Source organism: Gekko japonicus, unplaced genomic scaffold (genome assembly GCF_001447785.1).
Source record: "Gekko japonicus isolate JY-2015 unplaced genomic scaffold, Gekko_japonicus_V1.1 scaffold1812, whole genome shotgun sequence".
NCBI lineage: Eukaryota > Metazoa > Chordata > Lepidosauria > Squamata > Gekkonidae > Gekko > Gekko japonicus.
The window spans coordinates 218,908-242,139 of NW_015169226.1; the positions used below are offsets into that span (position 1 = coordinate 218,908).

Below are 23,232 nucleotides of genomic sequence, written 5' to 3' on the forward strand. Positions count from 1 at the left end.
ATTAAAGGACTGAAGCACCTTTCTTATAACAAAAAGCTAAAGAGTCTGGGACTTTTCAGCCTGGAAAAAAGACGTGATAGAGATTTATAAAATTATGCATGGAGTTGTGAAAGTGGATAGAGAACTTCTTCTCCATCTCCTGTAATACTAGCACTTGGGAGGTACCCAATTAAATTGGTAGGCAATAGGTTCAGGACAGAGTAAATGAAACACTTCTTTATTCAATGAGTAATTAAATTGTGGAAATCACTGTCAGTGAATGTACTAATGGCCACAACAATACATGTCATTAAAAGGGAACTAAATTCATGGAGCTTAGGCTCATTAATGGATCATAGCTATGGTGATTAAAGGGAACCTCCACACTCAGAGGCATTAAACCTCTGAAATCAAGGCTAGGGTTCAACATGGAGAGAAGGCCATAGCCTCTATGTCATGCTTGTTGGCCATCCAGGGTAACTGATTACCTGCTGAGTGAAACAGGATTTGATAGAATACTGGTCTGATCAGAATAGATTTGATAGAATACTGGTCTGATCCAGCAGGGCTCTTCTTTGGTTCTTATGTGAGAAAAAATTATCTTGCAGGATTTCTGCTTGTCGGTCGGGTAGTTATTAAGGGCATAGGAGACCAGCAGTCACAACCCTAATTATAAACATAACTGAATACATGAAGCTGCTTCACACTGAGTCAGATCACTGGTCTATCAAGGTCCGTGACTGGCAGTGGGTCTTCAGGGACTCACTTCTTTCACTTCACCTACTATATGATCATGGCATCCGGACCCATCACTCCTTGGCAAATAGAAGGGGAAGTCATGGAAGCAGTGGCAGAATTCATGTTCCTGGGATCCAAAATTATTGCAGACAGTGACTGCAGCCATGAAATTAAAAGACACCTACTCCTTTGGGAGGAAAGCTATGGCAAACCTAGACAGCATAATAAAAAGTAGAGACATCATCCTGCCAACAAAAGTCTGTATGGTCAAAGCAATGGTATTCCCAGTAGTAATGTATGGCTGCGAGAGTTGGACTATAAGGAAGGCCGAGCGCCGAAGAATAGATTCTTTTGAACTATGGTGCTGGAGAAGACTCTTGAGAGTCCCTTGGACTGCAAGGAGATCAAATCAGTCAATCCTAGAAGAAATCAACCCTGACTGTTCCCTGGAAGGCCAGATACTGAAGCTGAAGCTCAAATACTTTGGCCACCAAATGAGAAGGGAGCACTCACTGAAGAAGACCCTGATGCTGGGAAAGGTTGAAAGTAAAAGAAGTGGATGGCAAAGGATGAGATTGTAAGAGTGTTATCGATGCAACAAACATGAAATTAAGCAAACGCAGGAGGGCCTGGCATTATGTGGTCCATGGGGTCACAAAGAGTTGGACTCAACTGTGCTACTGAACAACAACAACAACACTATGTGATCCTTCTAACTGGAGATGCCAGGGATAGAACCTGGGACCTTCTGCAAGCAAAGCAGATGCTCTGCCACTGAGTCACAATCCCTCCCACCTCACTGGGGGGGGGACCATGTACTTCCTTTATGGTTATCTCTGCAACTCTTGTAAATTGCTATCCTTGGTTTAATCGTTTTTTTGGTGTTGCACCTCATGCAGCCTCCGACTCATCAATGGGGAGAGCGAGGAGGAACTGGTTTTACACTAGAGCTCCCCAGTCCATCTCATCCCACCCTAAAGGGGATTTCAAAGCATCATTTTCTCCTGCAGAACTAAGATTTGTAGGCGGCTTAGTTTGCAGGATAACGTGCCATTGATAATGCTGCCCCAAACAGTGCACAGCCGGAGTGTGCGAGGAGAAAGCAGCATCACGATACCTGATCTCATCGGCTCCAGAGTAAACTTAGCATGGCCTTTCGGAAAGTACTCCATGTGGTGAGGGGCACAGTAAATTACTGCTTCAAATGCCAACAAATACTTAGGGATTATCAAAACTTATTAAGTGGCTCAGACTAGAGTTCCAAACTGATTGGCCAAGGAGGCTTTCAACCTTAGCAATTATTTCTTGGCAAACTGAGGCAGAAGGAACAGGCCGCCTCCTACCCCTCCCTCCACCCCACCGGGAACTTTAGTAAATCACTTGCCGGCAAATATGGTTTGTTATATGCCCCTTGACACCTCTCACTCAAAGAGAATTATATTAATGGGAGTTTCAGAAAGCCATTGAGAAAATGGCAGAGGGTTGTCAACCTCTGGGTGGGACCTGGAGATTTCTCAGACATACAACTCCAGAGTATGGAGATCAGTTCCCCTGGAGGAAATGGCTGCTTTGGGGGGGGGGGAGAACTCTATGGCATTATATCCTGCTGAGGTGCCTCCCCTCCACCGAACTCCACCATCCCCAGTGCCCCCCCCCCACAATCTCCAGGAATTTCCCAACCTGGAGCTGGCAATCTTACCTACAGATCTGCTATTAACTGACTCCCACCAGTGAGGCACATGTCGCAGCCACTCACAACTTGCTCTCCAGCTACAACTAATTAGAAGGCACAATAGCTAATTTGATTATGGATAGTTAATGAGTGAGTAGGTACCTGACATTTACCCACCAGCTGACCACAGAGACACCTAGAAATTAGATATTGGTACCATGTGTCATCCAGAAAAACCTGTTTAGGAAATTAAAATATAGGTTCCACTTAGTAGAAATGAGCTCTAGTCCATGAAAGATTATGGTGGAATAAAATCTTGGCTGTCTCCAGAAAAAAACTTTGTCCCCTGTCCCAACTGCAGCCTTTGTACATTGTCCCCTCCGCACAGTGTTAGTTTCCCAAACCAAACCTGCTTTATACTGTTTCCAGAATCCAGAATACTTAATCAGGTTTCATCATACTCAAGCTCTCCCTGCTCCCCCCCCCACACACTCATCAGCAAATGGGGAGGCTTGATAATGCCCCCCTAGCACATAGACTGCTACACAGAAGTACATACAATACAAATGACACTTTTACCCTTCTCAGTAGTCACCAACTGGTTGCATCCTGTCACCATCTTAATTATATACCATCTTAATTATCCTTAAGGCAAAGCTGTCAACTAACCCACTAACAGTCAAACCAACATGTTTAGAATAATGTAAAGCGTCATAGGATTGCACTGTAAGAGTGCTGCCATCTCGTGGTGAGAAAATACAATGCATGACTGCATTAAAGGTAAAGGTTCCCTTGCTCGAAAGCCAGTCGAATACGACTCTAGGGTTGCAGTGCTCATCTCCGTTTCAAAGCCGAAGAGCCAGCGCTGTCCAAAGACGTTTCCGTGGTCATGTGGCCGGCATGACTAAACACCAAGGCGCACAGAACGCTGCATTAGGGATACCAATAATGTTGAATTTTCCTTTCTGCATTTAATGGAGCCTTCTAAATAAATTCTTTATAGATTGGACTGTATTTTAATATCTCAGACTGCAACTCTTTGGGCGACTACAGACAATCATTTCCCACTAGTGCTTGTAACTACTTGGAAAACTGGTCATCCAGCCCTACCATGCTTCTCACTAGCAATGTGGGAACCACTTCCCATGCTATGTATTGCATGAATCTGTTACATTTTACATGTGCTCACCACAGAGACTTGCAGCCACACTGCAGCAGTGGCCATAACTACCCCCTTTGTGCTGCCCGGGCTTTGCAGTTTTCAAAAAAATCAGCAATTGAATATTTATTTATTTATTCAATTTATACCCTGCCCTCCCCGGCGAAGCAGGCTCAAGGTGGCTTACATAAAAATTCAACATATAAATACAATTAAAACTAGTCATAAAACAATTATAAACAGTCCAATTATCACATTATCATAAAGTGCTAGAACAGTGATCTAATAAAGTGCTGCAACAGTAGATCTCATACTAATCCCTAAGGTGGCAATAACAGTCATGATGATATTTTCAACCTATATTATTATAAAAATCTGTGTATTGTATGTGCCTGTGTGTGTATGTGAAGTGCCGCCAAATCACAGCTGACTCAAGGCAACCCCACAGGGTTTTCAGTTGGGAAGTTTGGTTCATACAGCAGAGTTTTGCCCAGTCATAGAAGCGTGATACTGAGTGCAGGAAATAAATCTCCCAAGAAGTATTTTTCAAAAAAAGGTAAATGTACATTTATTCACGTAGACCCAATTCACGTTCAGGTTGCAGTCAAAAGAAGAGAAAGAAGCCTAATTGAAAGAGTATTTTCCCTGTCACAAACGGCCAGCTTGTTCGGCATTGTGTGTGTGGGAGTATGAGGGCATTGTCTCTACAGGAGAGACTTACATCTCCATGGAAGGCCATGTGAAGAGAGAGAAGAAAAAGTAAGAGAGAGAGAGAAGGAGTCAGAGGGCAGCTCCCAGGTTAAGACAAAGAGTAGCATCCCATTCAAGGCGATAACACCTATACAGGTAAAGGTAAAGGTTTCCCTTGCTTGAAAGCTAGTCAAATCCGACCCTTGGGGGCGGTGCTCATCTCCGTTTCCAAGCCAAAGAGCCAGCGCTGTCCAAAGTCGTTTCCGTGGTCATGTGGCTGGCATGACTAAACGCCGAGGCACACAGAATGCTGTTACCTTCCCAACGAAGTGGTACCTATTTATCTACGTGCAATTTCTTGCTTTCGAACTGCTAGGTTGGCAGGAGCTGGGGCCACAGATGGTAGCTCATTCCGTCATGCAGCACTTGGGTCTCAAACTGCCGAACTACAGACCTTCCAGTATGCAGCTCAGTGTCTTAACCTCTGAGCTACTGTGGCCCCCTACAGTGATGTAGCACCCCCCAATGTCCAGGCATGCTGAATCACTCATTTTCAAGGCAAGAGACTAACAGATGGTTTTCCATTGCTTCCACTGGTTATTGGGGGGTAACTAGCAGGTACATGTTACTCATATTCTGAGGTTCCTTCAGTGCCTGCAGATTAGTTCAAGGTGTTGGTGATCACCTTTAATGCCCTTCATGACCTGGGGCCCACATACCTGAAGGAACAACTCTCCCTGAATGTTCTTGAGCAGCAGCAGCAGCAGCAGCACCACCACCACCACCACCACCACCATTCTTGCCAGCAAGGTGTATTGTCACCCATTCAACCAAAATGATGAACCATTAAAAGAGTGAAGGACTCTCCAGTTGACATCAGTGAGACTTTACATGGCTTAACTTTGGTTTCATTGGGGCCATGTCCAATATTTCTTATTTATTTATCCACAACACATGTATACCATGTTTCAGTAAAAACAGAAGCTTCAAGTGGGTCCCCTTTCACTTCACTTAGCTTCTTTCGGTGTCCTAGCCTAGGTGTATGCACCTTCCTCAATTCATGCCTAGGCAGGAGGAAGGTCGCACTGAGTCCAGTGAGGCTTTACTCCCACAACACTATGCACAAGTCTGCAACTTTATGTATACATTTAAAATACCCACAACCCATGTTATGGAACAGCCCCACTGACCTATGAGCTCTGTTCTGTTTGGGCCCCCCGTAGGCCTGTAGGCTCTCAGCAGTTATCTCAAGTGATATGCTGCTCTCTAGAGTAGGTCCAACTCTTGGAGGGGGTTTTCACACATCTCCTTTGGTATACTGCCACCAGCTGGTCAGTTTTGGAAATTAGAAAGAACAAAATGGGGGGGGGGGGAGACCTCTGTGAGAAACCAACCAAAGTACAGAGTACCAGAGGCCACACATGCCTCAGGCTTCTTAATGCACAAACCTCTAGGAATGTAATCATTAGGGCAATATTCAATAAGAGGTGTGAAGGCCATATTTCATACATTTCTTCTTCAATTGCTCTAGTCACTCCAAATATCAGAGGATTTTGCTTTTTCAGCATCACTATACACAAAAAGCTGTTGCCATTGTGTCCAGTAAGTGTAATTTTTTCTGCTGTTAATAAGTCCACTTTGATGTTATATCATACTTAAAGATGTTTTGACTCTTGTCTTTATAGACAATTTACTATAACTGTTCAAGGCCATTCTGCAATGGTACTGTCACAGAAACGATTCCAAAGAAGATATTGAAATGGTGTTTTAAGTAGCCAGCAGACTGTCAATTATTATACTTTTCCTTTTGTTATAATTTACTGTATTATACGTTGAAAAAATTATATTTGAATGGTCATACTTTACTGTATTTTGCACTGTATATAAAGTCATCACACTGTACTTTCCGCACTGTATATATTAATATTTGGTTTGCACACAATCCAGTACATAGCCTTTCCTTTTGTGTGGCCTCTGGTGCTCAGTACTCTTCAGTTTCTGAAATTCCCACCGAGAGGGGCAGCACTCCTAGCTTTGCTCCTGCATAGTGATTTAAAGGCTCCATCTAGTGCCCATGTCTCCTGCTATCTGCCTTGGTGACCCTTATGAGGCAGAAAGGCAGGGTATAAACTTTGTAAAATAAAATAAATAATAAATACCCAATGACTGGTCACTACAGGGAAATCTTACAGCATTTGCACACTCCCAGGAGAATATCAATCACGTAACCAACCACTTCCCTTCCCACAGTGTCCTTTTTAGATAGCATGTTTTAATTATAGAGATCTATGTGGTAAATAGAGCAACTACCAGCATTTAAAATAGAAAAGGATTTGTTAAAAACGAACACACAGTTCTCTGTCCTAACTGGTCTTATTCTAAGGTGGGCTCTTTAAACAATGAAATTGCTGAGCAGTCGGGTTAGAATGGATAAAAGGAAGTACTTCTTCACCCAAAGAGTGATTAACACATGGAATTCACTGCCACAGGAGGCGGTGGTGGCTACAAGCATGGATGGCTTCAAGAGGGAATTGGATAAACATATGAAACAGAGGTCCATCAGTGGCTATTAGCCACAAGGTATAGATAGGGACTCTCAGTCTGGAGCAAGTGATGCTCTGTATTCTTGGTGCTTGGGGGGGGGACAACAGTGGAAGGGCTTCTAGTGTCCTGGCCCCACTGCTGGACCTCCTGATGGCACCTGATATTTTTGGCCACTGTGTGACAGAGTGTTGGACTCGATGGGACAGTGGCCTGATCCAACATTGGTTTCTCTTATGTTCATTTCAAAAGCTTCTCATTGCCTTGAAGTCTTTGGCCAGACTGCCAGCCCTTTGTTGGCTCCAGGTGGCTAGGACAGCCATCTAGATGGAGTTCAGGTATAACAGCTTATTACAATTTCACCCTCCCTCACAGGATTTCCATTTATCTTCTTTTTTGGCTGTTTTTCTCTGGTTGTCCCACCCAGTCATTTGAATGTATATTGTTAGATGCTGACCCAGGAACTGGGGGGAGAGACTAAAATCTTCTTTTTTATCCTGGGTTGATAATGGCTCATGAGAGGTTGTTGGTAGTTAAAAAAACACAGCAAACCAACTGTTTTATTTAAATTTGAGGGGAAATGGTCAGGTTGGAATCAGGTGTAGGACTTAGGAGGTGAACAGATAAAAGGAATGAGATAACTTTGTATAAAAATAAACACCAGATAATTTGTCACAAACAAGTAACTGATTCTGTTATTCAGACAGGTCTACACTTGGGAATATTTCTTGGCAGTCTCTGCTTAAATACACCAGCATAAGTTTCTTTGTATTACAGTTGGTCAAGGCAGGAACATTCAAACAAGTTCCAATTTCCTTTCTTATTCACAGGCTAAGGATTATCCCCTTCTTTTAGAAGCTATTTCCTTTAGAGTAGATAGGGATCACCCCCATTTCTAGGAGCAATTTCCCTCAGGCTTGAATGGGGATCCTTCTTGATCCTCTCATTCCCTTAGCTTTCCCTCCGAGCCAACTGTCAGTTCTTAACTGCCAATTCTCAATTGCCATTTCCAACTGATTCTCTCAGCTGAAGAATTCCATTTCAATCCCCTGTCACTCAAGGTTTTCAGACCAGGTTACAGTATTAACCATTTACTGTCCGTCACACAGCTCCTTCCTCCAGATGAAATAAACCACAATGGACCTGCAACATTGACCCCAATCCCCTTGTATTCAGGGAATTTATTACTTCTCTCTCCCCAGGCCCCTGTGGATCAAATCTTCCCTTCCTGAGGTCTCCAGGAACATACAATCAAGTCCCCCTCTGGCATCCCAAGTCTCTCTCGCATTCTAAGTGTCATATTCCAGCTAAGGTGTGAGCTCGCCAGCTCAATGTCTTTAGTTGGGAGATCCATTTGCATTTAGAGAGCCAGTCTGGTGTAGTGCTTAGAGTGTCAGACTAGGATCTGGGACAACCAGGTTGAAATCCCCACTCTGCCATGAAATTTGCTTGGTAACCTTAGGCTAGTCACACACTTTCAGCCTAACATAACTCAGAGGGTTGTTGTGAGGATAAAATGGAGGACAGTTATGTAAGCCACCTTTGGGTCCACAGCTTAGTTATTATCATGAGCTAGGTGGAACATTGACCTAGATGGCACAGGCTAGCCCGACCTAATCAGATCTTGGAAACTAAGCAGGGCTGGCCCTGATTGGTATTGGTTGGGAGACCACCACAGAATTCGAGCATTGCTATGCCAAGAAAGGCAATAGCAACTCACTGTTTGTCTCTTGCCTAGAAAACCCTGCAGGATCACCATAAGTTGGCTCCAAATTGACTGCATTTAACACACACACACAGGTGGAGCATGCATACTACTCTCATTCTGCAGTCACTCAATTGGCTGCCCTTCAGGTGTCAGGCTCAGTGCAAGGTACAAAGCCATTCATGGCCTTGGTCCATCACATCTGCAGGACTGCCTCTCTCCTGTGTGTCATGTTTAAATGCTGATGCTTTGTTCAGCTCTGTTTCAGATTTCTGATTGTTTTCAGATTTCTGCAATTCAGACCTGCAATTCAGACACTATGAAATCCACCTTGAGTCTCTGTGACAATATAAATAAATAAGAAAATCTGGTCCACAGGGCTTACTCTTAGGAGAGTATTCTTAGGTTTGCACTGATAACGTCTGATCTTGTTGTACCCCAAAAGAACAAGGAATTTCCCTAGGAGAGTACAGTGTTTGCAGAAAATACTCACTGTTCTCTTAGTTTTAGAGAAATATCTCCCTTCCTGTGTGTATCAGCAGAGAAAGTGATTTTGCTGAATATTCGGCTGCTTTGGCTGCCAGCCCGGTGGGACACAAGGCATGTCCTATGAGTGGACCATTCTTCTTTCACACTGTGGGTGGCTGTTATCGCCCCAAAAAGGGCTTTCAGGACAGCTCTTCAAAGTGTAAACTTTAGCTCTTTTAGTACTTTGAATTTTGCTCAGCTGCATGGCCTACACAAAGGGGACCCTTTTCCCACAGTAGCAGAGTAAGAAACATTGGTCTATTCTTTTAGAACCAGAGGCAGCCTTAAAAATGAATGTTCAACTTGAAGGAAATTTGGAGTATTTTCACATAAGGGGCTTCCATACTCCCTTAGTAGTGAATTGCTACCATTCATTCTCTCAGTTTCAAGAGAGAATCCAGATGATGTCATTGGCAACCTGCTGCATTCCAGTTTATCCATTTTGTCCTCACATCTTTTTCCAGGTCTGGTTTGTGGCAATTTTAGAAACATAAACTGTGAGACTGTCTAGTTCAGAAGTCAAAGCACTAATGAGGTTTCTTTTCATCAATATATCTAAATGTCACAAACTCTGATGATACTTCAATCCAGAGATGGGAGAAGAGAGATATTTCAACAACAAAATCCTGGGGTGTTTAAACCCCTCAAAATAATAGAAGCAGCACCTGTGACTTTAAGAAACAAAGGCCCTCTGTGGTCATTGCTAGGCAACCACAATGGTATTGCAAGATCAGTTCTTGTATTGTGTCAGCAAAAGGCAGGGGGAGGGGGCAGCAATGTAAAATTGGGCCAGACATATTCCAGAAAGAGGCTGCCAGTGGTAGAGAAGGAGGGGAAACTGAAGGGGGAGGGAGATAAAGGTACACTGGCTATAGGGAGAAAGGAGAGAAGGAAGCAGGAAAAGGGGAGATAATATGGGGTCTTTTACAGAAGGGAAAGAAACAGTAGGGGAGGAGGAAATGAGATGCTCCCCCCCACGAATGTTTGTGGGCCCTAGGGATCCAGCCTCAGGGTGGGACCTGGGGATCCCTTGGAATCACAGTTGTCTCCAGATTGCAGAGGTCAGTTTGCAGTTTGCAGATTGCAGAGGTCAGAAAATGGATGCTTTGGAGGATGGGCTCTGTGGCATTGTACCCCACTGAGGTCTCTGTCCCACCCAGGCACCATCCCCAAATGTCCAGGAGCTTCCCAACCTGGATCTGGCAACCCTAACCCCCATCCCCCACTGGGGGCCAGGGGGTGGGGGGACCTGGCTACTCTAGTGGGTCCCCTGCTTGTAACTACCATTCTTTAAATGTTCTCCTTTCTTTCTGCATCCAGTTTAAGTAACTACTTCCTGTTCTTTCTCATGACTGGCTATTGAAATTCATGAATCAATTGTTGACTGCCTGTTCTTTTGTGGGAGGGGTTGTCATTAATTACCACTTTACACTTTGTAGGCAAAGCCTCTCATTTTTCTTTTAATAAATTAAATTATACTCAAGAGTGCTATTAGGGCTGCCAAGTGGGGGCGGGTGGTGGGTAAACCCCCGCTTCAAAGGCCTGATTTCCGCTGCCGCGGAATTGGGCCCCGGGAGGAACTCTGCCCCCCGAAGCGCAGCGTGGTTGCGTCACCAGAGGTGACGCAACCACATCGATCACGTTGGGGGCGTGGCCCCGATTGTCGGAGGGAAAACTCTATGGTTTTCCCTCTGACGATCGGGGCCACGGCCTCAACGTGTTTGACATCGTGCGTCACTTCCGGTGACATGCTGGCGGCGCGCACGCATCAAGGGAGAGCTCCTGGAGCCCAGCAAGGCTCCCCCGCCTGTAGGAAAAATCAACTTGGCAACCCTAAGTGCTATTATGCAATTAAGTTAATACTAATAAATAAAAATGAGCAGCATTTGGTGTACAAAGTGTAAAGGAATCAATTACATACTCTTTTTCACTTTGCAGGCCAAACACAATGCTTTGGCCATTGGTGGAGAGAACAGGAAGTAAGTGGTTAAGCTGTAAATCAAAAGGACTAAAGGGGATTGGTGGGAAAAGCAGAACCTTTGCTGAATGGGACTTACTTCTGAGTAAACAGTAGGCTTTTGTCCATTGGTGGAATTTTATCCATTGTTGGAATTTTATCCATTGCTGGAATTTTATCAGAAATATAGCATGGTATTTTGTGTTTGGGAGAACCCATTTCAAAGACATTTCCTTTAACCGTGAAAGACTAATCTTTCAATAATAGAAAAATAGCCCTCATGTAGCCAGCCTCTTTGCTTCATTCAGTGGGTAATGCAAAGGTAAGATCTATATTAAGAAGAACACCTATTTCTTTTGTCCCACATTAGGAGAACTCATGCCTTAACATACATGTTTTTTTACAGTGCAATCTTTAACTGGGTTGTATTCTTTTCATTCCATTGAAGACAATGGGCTTAAAGGAGTTTCAGTCTTGTTTAGGATGGCACTACTAGAGTTATGGCCCCAGTGCAGTATGCTCATGTCTGGGAAAGCACTGTTATAGGTAAAACTGAAACACAGGTACACAAAGTGAAGAGCTAGATTCTAGTCCAGTAGCACTTTAGAGTCAAGATTTTTTCAGGATATAAGCTTTCAAGAGTCAAAGAGTTCCTTCATCAGCTTTGACTCTTGAAAAATTATATCCTGAAAATCTTATTGGTTTCTAAGGTGCTACTGGAGTAGAATCCGTCTCTTCTACTGCCAGCCACCATGGCTACTCTCTGAAACATAGATGAAAGGTTAATTATGTTATTTGTGTAAAATCTTTGTATCCCACCTTTTTGTCAGGAACAGACCCCCCACACACACACACACACAGTGGCTACTAACCAGGAAAATAACTGAATTTTTAAAAATGGCAATAAATGCACAGGTTTTAAATTGGATTTATATTATGACTGGTTTTAATATACCTATGGAACCAGAACTCTTATTTCTAAACTACTGGTCAGATATAGATATACCAAATTCTAATAAACAATTAATAGCCACATTATTGATTGCAGCAAAAACAGCTATAGCTGCTAAATGGAGAGACAAGGCAGGCCTTCCATAAATGTATGGCATAACAAGATATGGAATCTCTATATAGTGGGGGGAAATCACTGATCAAATAACTCAAAGTAATATGGATATGGATATATACTCCAAATTTGTAGTAAAGTGGTTTCCTGTATTATTTGGCTTCTCACAATGTGGTTTCTAAAAAAACTGGTTCTTATGAACTTGCTTAATACCTCATATTAAAAAGGTTGTATGCTATGTTTGGTAGTTGGTTGATTTAAATTTGGTGTTATGATCCACTTCTCTAATGCAATATAATAGAGAGGTATTTTTGTATGATGTTCTATGCATCTTATATGTTCAATATCTTACTTATCACAAGGTTGTACGATACTGATGTGTTCTTGTTTTGTATATATGCTGTAACAAACTCAATAAAAATTTAAAAAATAAATAAAAATGGCAATAAATCTGCTGATGAAAGTCACAAGGAAAGTCACAACTAACTCCATATGCCCATTGATTAAAGTAACATTTTCATTAATAAGGGAGCCAAACTGGCCTCCTGTGGGAAAGAATTCCAGAGCCCAGGTGTCTCCACCCAAAAGGTCACCTACCCACTGCACCTCAGGTATCAGGCTTCTGATGACAACCTGACTCAGTGGGAAGATTCATATAGTAGGGAGCATTTAAGCAGATCTCCCACTGTCACCCCCCCAACAGTTTAGGATATTCGCAGCACAATCCTAAACTCTGGATGCTGATGCCTTGCTGGGCTAACAGGGGCTGGCATGGGGCTGGCATAGCTATTCCATATGCTATGCTCTCTTGGGAGGGAAAAACAACTACTGCAAGGAACACTGGAACCCACAGCAACACCAGTTAAACCCACCAACTATGGAATGGCATGCAAATGTTGCTCTAAGGAAGAGCTGGCTAAATCTCTTTTGCTGCCTAAAGCGAACAGCCCCTGGTCAGCACCAGCGCAGGTCCTGGAGGGATGATTTTCATGATTTACACACACACATACACCCCCGGCCTCTTCCCGTCCTTTGCCACTGGCTGGGAGCAAAGTAAGCCCCAAAAGCACTCTATGGTCCCAATCAGATGGGTCTTTAGATCCGCGCCAGGCACTTCTGCCTGGCGGATTTAAAGGGGATGACCAGACAGTGACATCTGGGAAACGTGCCGCTTCCGTGATCAGCCCGTTCAGCCCCACCAGGGAGCCGTACTTTAAAGATACTAGTTAAAGTCTGGAGCTAATGCTTGCTGACAGGCCAATGGCGGACTTTCCCGTCTGATTGTTCCAGTGTGCAATCCTCCCGTCGGGATGGTCTGCCTCCAGACCATCCCAAATGGCCGCCATTAAAAAAAATTCTTAGCGATATGCACATAAGCGAGTAAACACGTGACAGCTGCAGAGCTCCACTCAAACATCCCGGACAATTTCATGTTTCTGAATGGCCCGTGAATTTTATGAACTGTGTTAATTAAAAAGGTAACTAGAGGCAGGTACCACTGTGTCATGCCTGCCCCTGATGTAGCATCTGACAGCCAGGAACAAGGGGACTTGGCACCACAAGCCCCTGATGTGACCACAGAGGCAGAGCCTAACAGCCAAGAACTGACTCCTTTAACAGAAGACACTGTAAGTCTTGAGGAGGATAGAACCTCCCAGGAGACACCTGCGCCGGATCAGGCTCTGCTTGACTCAAGCAGATCATCACTTGACTCCCCCCCACCTGTGAACCGGCTCAGGAGTCAACAACGACAGGAGCTGAATGAGAGACGCAAGGCTGCACGCATGCGCGGAAGATGCTCATTCAGCCCTGAGTTTTAACAGCGGCCTGACCTTGCTTCACAAAGATAACAAGTTAATGAGCCAGCACACTATATCAACAAACCTGCTGCTTGAAGCAATTTGTACTGGCAACTTCAGTTGACAGGACCAGATGCTCTATGCAATCTTGCTCCGGACTCTTTGAAACCTTGACCGTTTGTTACTCTGCTTCTCCGGCTCCCTGACCCTCGGCATTGTTTGACCACGACTTCGGCTCTGCGATACTCTGGCTTTACTTGATTTATGGACTACGACGTATGGTATGTTTGACGCTGGCTTTGTGAACTGTTTTGGACTTGTTTAAATCTCTGTGCTGTTTGAACTATTGGCTGAACCTCGGACTGGCTTTGGACTTGACTTGTTTAACCCACGCTCCCTGGCCCTGCCGTGACACACTGGCGGTGCTTTAACCATTAAATTCTACGCATATGCGGAAAAACAAGTACATGTTGAGGTGCAGATCCGCATGTGCAAACAGAATTTTTTTAAAAAAACCCTACCATGTGGCTCCTTCAGGTGGACGCCATCTAGACAATCCACTGTGAATTATGCATGCGGTAAGGGGAGCTGTCTGGTCGTGCAACGCTGAATAAAGAAAGATCTGGATCAAATTAAAGCCAGGCCAATGGCGAGATTAGCTTCCCATCTGAACACACCCTGAGAGCTTCTGTTGCTTGCCTTAGATCCAATGAGGAGGAGGAGCACACTTCCAAGGAGGTAACAATGGATGTAAGCAGAGGTCATTTCGGGGGGGGATCGCGGGGGATCGCAGTTCCCCCGGGTGAGGTACGGGGGTGGGGCACATGATGAAGCCCCACCCCCTGCTTCCGGCCGCCCCGCTTCCGGCCCTCATTCAGCCAGGAGGAGACAGGAGAAGAGGGAGGGTAAGTTGCTTCCTCCCTGCCTCTCCCCACCCCTGCCTGCCTGGGGCCAGGGAGGGCCTTTCCGGGGCTTCCTTGCACTCCCACCGGCCTTGCAGGTCCACCGCTGGGCCCCTCATGGGGCTCGGCAGTGGAGCTGCAAGGCCAGCGGCGGCGGCCAGGACCGTTGGGGGCGGGGGGTGTGGCCTTATGACACACTTCCAGTGATGTCAGCCAGGCCTCTCACCTTCTCTTGCATAATGGCAGGCAGGCTAAGGCCTCAGCTCATTGGGGCACCCCAAGCTGGTGCTGCAGTCTAAGCTGAAGTGGCTTAGGATGCCTCCTTTGTCCCACTCTTCTTTCTGCATGCCTCTGACACCATCCATTCCTGGTGCAGCTACACTGGTACCGGGTCTACAGAGCAGAGCATCATTGGGACATTGTGCTGGCATCTCCCCTCCCCACACTATACAGTGATGAGTATGATGAGGAGGATTCTGTCTTATAGTTAAGTAGCATACTGTTTTTCATGTGCTGCTCTCTGATTTTGTAATCCTGTTTTATTGCATTGTTGATTGTATGCATTGTACTGATCTGATTGCATTGTTCTTAAATCATGTAATCTGCCTTGGGTTTCAAGTGAGAAGAACAGACTGTTAATGAAGTACGTACATAAGTAAATATATCAAAGAATCCTTGAGTTATGCCAACATGGGGCTTAGCTGCATAAACCCTTTCCAGGCTGGCCTTCGTATTGTGCCCTAAAATTCAAATCAGCTCTGATTTGGGTTTGAAAATAAATAGGAAGGGAATGTAGTCCCTATAATATCAAAGTGACATCTTCCATTCAGCAGGCCTCCATTCTTCAACAGCTGCTTTTTGAACTACCTGAACTTTCCAAACATTCAGCAACCCCTACAGTGCAGGGTAGGGGCCGCGGTGGCTCAGAGGTTAAGACACTGAGCTGCAGACTGGAAGGTCTGTAGTTCGGCAATTCGAGACCCTGGTACCGCATGACAGAGCAAGCTCCCATCTCCAGCCACAGCTCCTGCCAACCTAGCAGTTCAAAAGCAAGAAATTGCAAGTAGATAAATAGGTACCACATTGGTGGGAAGGTAACAGCGTTCTGTGCACCTTGGCGTTTAGTCATGCTGGCCACATGACCACAGAGAAGTCTTCAGACACAGCTGGCTCTTTGGATTGAAAACAGAGATGGCTTTTGAGCAACGGAAACCTTTACTTTACTTTACACTGCAGGTACAATGTAGTAGCCTATTCTGGAAGAAAATGCAGAACAATGCTGTCCTGAACACATCTTCTTTAACAAGTTGGCATCATTTGGCAGCTTGCTGTGCAATCATTCCAGAATGGCAGCCATTCTAATCTGTTGCAGAAAAAATTAACAAACAGACTTAATACACTGGGATGAATGTTGTTAGTCTTTAAGCTGCAGGTGGATTTTTGCTCTGCTATAGTCTTCAGAAACATTAAAAAGGGACTAACCAGATTCATGGAATATTGGGTGGCTGCAAGCCATGGTGATTAAAAGGAAACCTCCATACGCAGAGGTGCTAAGTTCCTGAATCCCAAGGCCAGAAGGCAACATCAGAAGGCCTTGGCCTCTATTTATTTATTCCAATTTGTATCCCGCCCTCCCCACCAAGGCAGGCTGAGGGTGGCTTCCATTAAAAGTTAAAATACATTAAAAACAAATTAATTAAACACAATACACATCATAAAAACTCATAAACATACAAATAACAAGTAACAGTAAGTGCAGTTAAAGTGCTAGTGGCAGTATATTCTGATCTCTATAGGCCATGGCGTAGCCAATGTAACAAAAACATCATCAGAGGTTGTTGCTGTTGAATTCACAGGCTGTTGCTGTTGACATAGAGGGCCTTAGCCCAGTTTAGGTGATGTTGGTAGCGGCTCCTAATCGAAGGCCTGGTGGAAGAGCTCTGTTTTGCAGGCCCTGAGGAACTGTAAAAGGTCCCACAGGGCCCTGATGTCCTCCAGGAGCTCGTTCCACCAGACTTCCACACAGGTCCATAGCTACCGCGGGTCCCATGAGGTCCACCCCCTGCGGTTTGTACAGACCCCTCCTCAATCCTCTGCTCCCCCTCTCCCCGCCATCGCTGCCCTCAGTCCAGCAGCCGGTGACTCCACACCACCTGCTGCTCCCCGTCCGTCCTTGCTGCTGCCGGGAGGTCAGAGGGGAGGGCTGCTGAGTGAGGACACCCGCCACGCCTCCCTCCTAGGTGCCTGCCTGCCTGCCTCCCTGCCACGGCTGGCCGGGCTCCCATGAGGAGGAGGAGGCACCCTGCTTTCTCCCCCTGCCCGGCCTCTGCCGCTGAAGACCAGCCGGGGGGCTCCTCTCCTCACCGCCAAGGGGGCAGGTCATGTGGGGCAGGCTTGGTGCTGGTCTTTCTCTCCCCCCTGCCACCCTTCCGAGGCCGGTGGCACTGGTGGGGTCAGTGGTGGGGAATCCTCTTCAGACTCTGAGTCTTTTCCCCTGTGGTGGCAGCGGCCTAGACGCATGCCTCGCTGGCGTCCTGGACCGGCCCTCCGTCCCCTTCTTCACTTCCTTTCCCTCGTGTGTGGCCTCCCCCCACGCAGCCAAGAGGAAGGGGCAGCTGCCTGCCTGATGAAGCCAGCTGGGGTCCCGACGCAGCCAGAACTTTGCCAGGTAGGAGTGCATTGAAGGTGATGTGAAATCTATAGGGACATGCTTGGGGACTGTTGTTTAAAGCCAGATGGAAGAATGACTGGGGATCTTCATTCTCTCCTGTCAGGTGTGGAGGGCACATAACACTACATCCACCTCCAAAAAATGCTGTTATGTCAACAGACATCCTAATATCCATTGCATACATTCAGTATTCTAATATACTATTCTGAAAAAGAAAATACATAGAAAATACTAAAATACATAGGATTTATAGTCCTTGTTGAGAATACATATGTGAGGACTATCATATGTAATAAACCACTTGTATTTATTATTTAGTTATTATTTAGAAGTATGGGTATGGCAGTACCACACAGAGACATATAATGGCAGGGCCCCTGAGAAAAACACTCCCCCCCCCTACGAAAAAGTTGTTAGCTAGGGGGCTGCCTCCACAGGGACTGACTGGCCATTGTGTGAGACAGGATACTTGGACTGCATGGACCACTGGTCTGATCCAGCAAGGCTCTTCTTATGTTCTTAAACACAGGAAAATGTCACATGAAACCTATATATACCCTTTTATTCTCCGTAAGGGTAGAGTACACAGCAGACAAATGTGCGCAATTGTTGTATGTGGCACGGCCAGCTTTCCTCAAGTTAAAAAAAAACCTACCTTCCTATTCTTAAAAAAACCATTCTGCAAATGGAAAGCGTCACGCAATTAAAAAAGGGGAGGGACAAACCATTACTGTCGGTGGGGCAGTAAAACACGTTGGCCTCACCCAGCCCGGAGGTGGCGCTGGGCGTGCGGGTTTGAAGAGAGGGGCCCCCTCGTCGCAGCCCTCCTGCCTCCAGGTGTTCTTTCCGCGGCCTCCTGCAGGGGCTGCTGCTCCCCTCCCGTTTCTTCTCTTCCTCTCCGCCGCCGGGAAGCAACGGAGCTCCTCCCAGTCCCAGGTGAAGGTCTCTCCCTGCTGACCCCCGCGGAGCAGAGCAACACGGACGCACGCGCGCCTGCCCTCCCCTCTCCCCTCCTCCAGGTGTGAATCCCGCACCGCGGAAAGTGAAAGTGCGGCGGGCCGGGGGAGGAAGAAGGAACCCGGGGCCCGCTGCAGCCTGGGGGGCTGGGAGCTGAGCGGCAGTGCTGATGGCGGTGGAGGGGATCGCCCGGTTTTTCCGAAACAGCCTACGTCGGAGATCGGTCCGGAGAGGGGAGCAGAAGGGCACTGCCAGACTCTCTGACCGCTATCTGCCCCCCCCATACACGCACCCGTCAGACAGTCCGGCGCCTGGCTCTCCGGTCCGCCCCGTTCTTCCCTCTGCCCTCCTCTCCATTCAGCCCTTCGGCTGTAACAGGTCTGCGGATTGCCCCTACAACTTCGGATTCCCCCCCCCTCCCCCCCGGGATCGGACTCACGCCTGCTGCAAGTGTGAGCTCCTGGGAAATTTCCAGGAAGTTTCTGGAGAAGCGAGGCACGCCTCGGGTCAGACCAGCCAGCCCCATTCCGGTCAGGCTGCTGGACAGTCGCCTTCTCCTCCCCCCCTCCCCCCGCGTCCTCCCCGGGGAATTCAGCAGAATTCGGACTTTGGAAAGTCCCGCGTCCTCGTGCCCTTCCTCTGGTGGAAGTGATAAGGATCACTTCGGGAATGACCACCGGAGCAATGGAATGGGAATGAATGAGAACCGCGGAGGACGGTGTTTTAGAAAGCGAAGGGAAAAAAGGGTGCAGACTGAAGATCATTGAGGGCGCATTCGTCAGGGTGCAGCATGGTCAAGATGCATTTACCTGGATTAGCTACCCCGTTGTTCCCCTGATCTACTCACAGGGCAGTAAAAAAAATTCTCTCAGTCTGATGCATCTCATTCCAATACAGATTAATGTTCCTCCCTGTAAGTACTCAAACAGGTGATATTTGTTGTGGATTAAGGCAGAATACAGTGGTGTGATCATGTACGTATTTATATCTCAATATGTAAATGATTTTTAAAAGGTGGCTTTTCCTCCCTTTCTATGCATGCTGCTGGATTCAGTGGGGATTCCTGTTCAGGTTAGTGCATACAACTTTTATTGGAAAGGAAGCTGATTGTAATTTTAAGATGATACCCCTTAAAATGGTTATAATGCTTCAGGTTTTTATTACTGTACACAACAGTAACTTGTATGTGAAATTAAGATGCCCCCCCCCTTTTTCTTGACACTCATGTGGTGGGGCAGTACTGCTTTAAAGTCAATAGGGTAGTTATTCTGGGTAAGATAATGCTGTGCTTCTTGTAAACTGCTTTCGATCCTGCTTGGTGGGTGTGTGGAAAAATTATAAATAGTTTAGATGGTATCTGAATACAGAATAAAGTATCTGAATACAGAATGAGGAGAAAACCAATAGAATTACAAGGCCATCACCTCCATGCGCTGGCATGCAGAGGACTTTTGTATTTGTGTGTGAAAGAGAAGGAGAAAATAATCTGGTGCACATGTTGAATGTTTTCACATTTGGTGTCCTTTTTACATCTTGATGAATGGGAGTTTAATCCCTTTGCATGGCCAAAGGGCAAATTATCAAGCTGGTTCTTCATTCATTCACCAGGCTGTTAAAAGCCTTGGTGTGATATAAGACCAGCAGGCCCCTCCCCCCTGCCACACAAGTGACAAACAGGTGTTCTAGATCTGATCATTTGGGCTCTTGGTCAGAGAAATCTGCCCCCTTTTTAAAATGTAGTGGGGGGTGGCGGTAGACTGGGCATCTATATAATTGGGCAGCATTACCTGTGAGATTATTTCCTGGGGAAGGAAGGAAGCACGGTGGCATGTTTACTTCTTCACCATGCAAAGTGCCTGTCTAGTAAAAAAAATCTAGACTATGTACAGAGCTCCCATAGCTGTGGGAGCCTTGTAACTAGGGTGAATGTCTATAGTGTCTACACTATGTCTATAGTGTTCTGGACTGTAACACTATAATGAAATAAAATGTTGGGGACTTTAGTACTAGACAACATCACTGTCAGGTATTCCATGAACAAAGACAAATTCTGTTGGTAGTAATAACTTGGGGAGCATAATCTCACATATTCGATAGTTGTAGGTGAGTGCCTCAATAATTTAGCTGACAGCTGAGTGTGAGCAAATGCCCCTTTTTACCCAGGACATCTTGCTGTACCAGATCAAAATCTTGGAGCCCAAACTAGCCCTATGCCTGGCAAGAAAACAAATCAGACAAAGCGAATTCTTAAGACAGGAGGAAGGAGTAATTTGGTACTCTGTTTAGGATGCTCCATTCTTTTGCCTGGAGTTACTGGCTTTTTGTTCCTTTTGTCTCCCAGACCGACAAAGGCCACTGCGAAGAGAATAGTTGCCCTTTACAGTCTCATACAATTGTTACAAACAAGACTTATACCCTAAGAGTGCAATTGGGCCTCTTCATGCATGATATTTTAAGCATGTCCCTACGATATTTTGTGTATAACTAAAAATATGACGTGTGAAGGTGACCAACTTGTACCATACAGGTGCACTCACTGGGGAGATCAATAGTGAGTCTGGTTTTGCCTGAAGCAGGGGACTTTAATAACCCCTTTACAACCTGCTTCTTTTTCAGCCTTCCCATTCAGTATCACCTACATATGTGCTCCAAGATTTGAAGTGATAAGTACTAGGCTTGTTTTCACAGGAATATAAATGTCAGCTTGGAAATGGGCTCAGTGAACTCCACTGGCAGTTAGGTTGCTCTACAGCTGTTCCTTCTACACCCACACACTGATATGGAGGCCCCACACATGATCCGGCATAGGCATTCATACTCTCAAGCTCTCATTATGTACAGAGTCACCTGCCCAAGGCAAACAAGGAAGGGGGTTTCCCTTGGATACCTTATGCCTGAAAACTCCACCTTTTTCTCCTCAGGCCGCTGACTGTAGCTATCAGTGCAAGCTAATATATCTCTTTTCTGCCTCATGCTGTCTTTGCCAGGAATTAGAAGGGCCTCTTTTCAAGGTAAAATGGATCTGTTTCTACATGCATATTGGTTCTTCTCACTTTGGCCCAAAGGCACAGATTTCCACTTCCTTGCTGTTCCAGAAACAGAGTAGGTCATTACTAGACAAGGCTGAAGCATTGGCTGCAACTGCATTAAAATGTTTGGTGAGCCAGGAGTCAGCAAACCACATGTAAGCCGGCAGTGATGGCTCCATGGAAGGACAGATACCTAAAGGCTTCCATTTGTGTCAAACCTTTAAAGGGTCTGGGAAAAGCTCAAGGAATCTTTCTGGAAAAGTAGCCATGCTTTGCAGGACTGCATTGTGCTTTTAGTATGGATTCCAGTATCTAAACTAGTATTTGAACTTGTTGACAAGGCACAGAAATGGTACAGGAAACATCGGCAAAGGTGACGAGATGGTAGGTAGTTGGCTGGAGCCAATGACTTTCACTGACTTCCTTGTTGAAGTATACATGAAGGAAGTGTGTTCATTTGTGTTCCAGGAATCAATTTGTTGTGCCCTGTGGCATCCCTTCCCAGATCCTCTTAGGCCTTGTCAAAGTTTGGCTTTACCGAAGCTGGCTTTCAGTGGTAGTATGAAGGAAAAGGAGTTATGTCAGTGTAGAACAATTTATTACTCAATCCCAGCTATTTGACTACTCTGAAATCTCGGGTGATTTACCAGTGAAATAATGTGGGGATTACGTTGGCAAACTGGTATGGACATCACAGAGCAATGTTACATGGAGTTGAATTCACAATGAATGTGTAGTAAAGGTGCACTAACAGCTTGACAGCCCAGCCTAGCCCAGTCTTATTAGAGCTTGGAAGCTAAGCAGGGTTGGCCACAGTCCCAGTTCCAGTGCAAAAAGAGTGCCTGTATGCAAATAAGCATTTAGGCATGAATTAATTATACCTTTGGACAAATCTTCAAGACAGCAGTGAAATAATAAGCTACGGACCGGGTAACAGCCTTATACTTGCTAGATAGCAAATATAATAAATGGTGATCGTGTGATCATACTGGAAACTGTGGAGAAATAAAAGACGATTTTACGGAAGAATATAACTCACAACTAAATTTTAAAAAAACGGGAAAGTGTTTCCATCATCACTTTTCCATATGGGCAGATGCTCTGTTCAATCAGTGTATCTGAGAATCTGCCAAATAATTTATTAAGAGGTAAGGCATTATGTCTGGCCAAGAAGAAAAGTCTTCGAAAGGTTGGAATAGTTAGGAATGTCAGATAATCTGTAAGTGCTGGAAAAGATGGGATGCCTTTCCTCTTGGCATTGCTACATAACTCCAAGTGGTCCCTTGTTGTAGGTTAAAAGGTAAAGGTTCCCTTGCTCGAAAGCCAGTAGAATCCAACTCTAGGGTTGCGGTGCTCATCTCCGTTTCAAAGCCAAAGAGCCAGCGCTGTCCAAAGACGTTTCCGTGGTCATGTGGCCGGCATGACTAAACACCAAGGCGCACGGAACGCTGTTACCTTTCGAACTGCTAGGTTCTAGGTTACTAAGTATCTTATTCATAACTAGAGGGAGATCTAAAGGAAAACTTGGGTAGGGAATCCACAAGCTTAAGAGTCTTTCATCTGTCTTTGTCCAAGAAGACACAAAAGAATCAATCTCAGTCCATTTTAAAACATCAGGAAGAAAATCCTTGTCTAATAGGGAAAACTGTATTTCACCACAGCTTTCCTTTCTTTTTTTAAATCCCCGGAGGGATATTTTTTATTATTTTTTTATAAGACTACAAAACTACAAAGAAAATATAAGGGAAGGGGATTACATCTAAGGATTAAGGATAGATAACCACACTACACTAAAAACCCAAGAGGAGGAGATCATATCCGTGTTAATCTAAGTGTTAT

At 45.4% G+C, this 23,232-nt stretch overlaps 1 protein-coding gene across 2 annotated transcripts in view; it reads left to right on the plus strand.

The window, feature by feature from the left end:
* Nucleotides 1–18,214: 18,214 nt before the first annotated feature.
* The window catches only part of DENND2D (DENN/MADD domain containing 2D), a 49,083-nt gene continuing 44,065 nt past the window's right edge, over nt 18,215–23,232 (plus strand). The window contains exon 1 of one of the 2 annotated variants that reach the window (XM_015416420.1): nt 18,215–18,597. In XM_015416420.1, the coding sequence (XP_015271906.1) occupies nt 18,534–18,597 (64 nt within the window). In that variant the 5' untranslated portion in view covers nt 18,215–18,533. Of the gene's footprint in view, nt 18,598–19,225; nt 19,278–23,232 lie in introns of those variants that run through there. The other variant, XM_015416421.1, reaches the window with a different exon arrangement.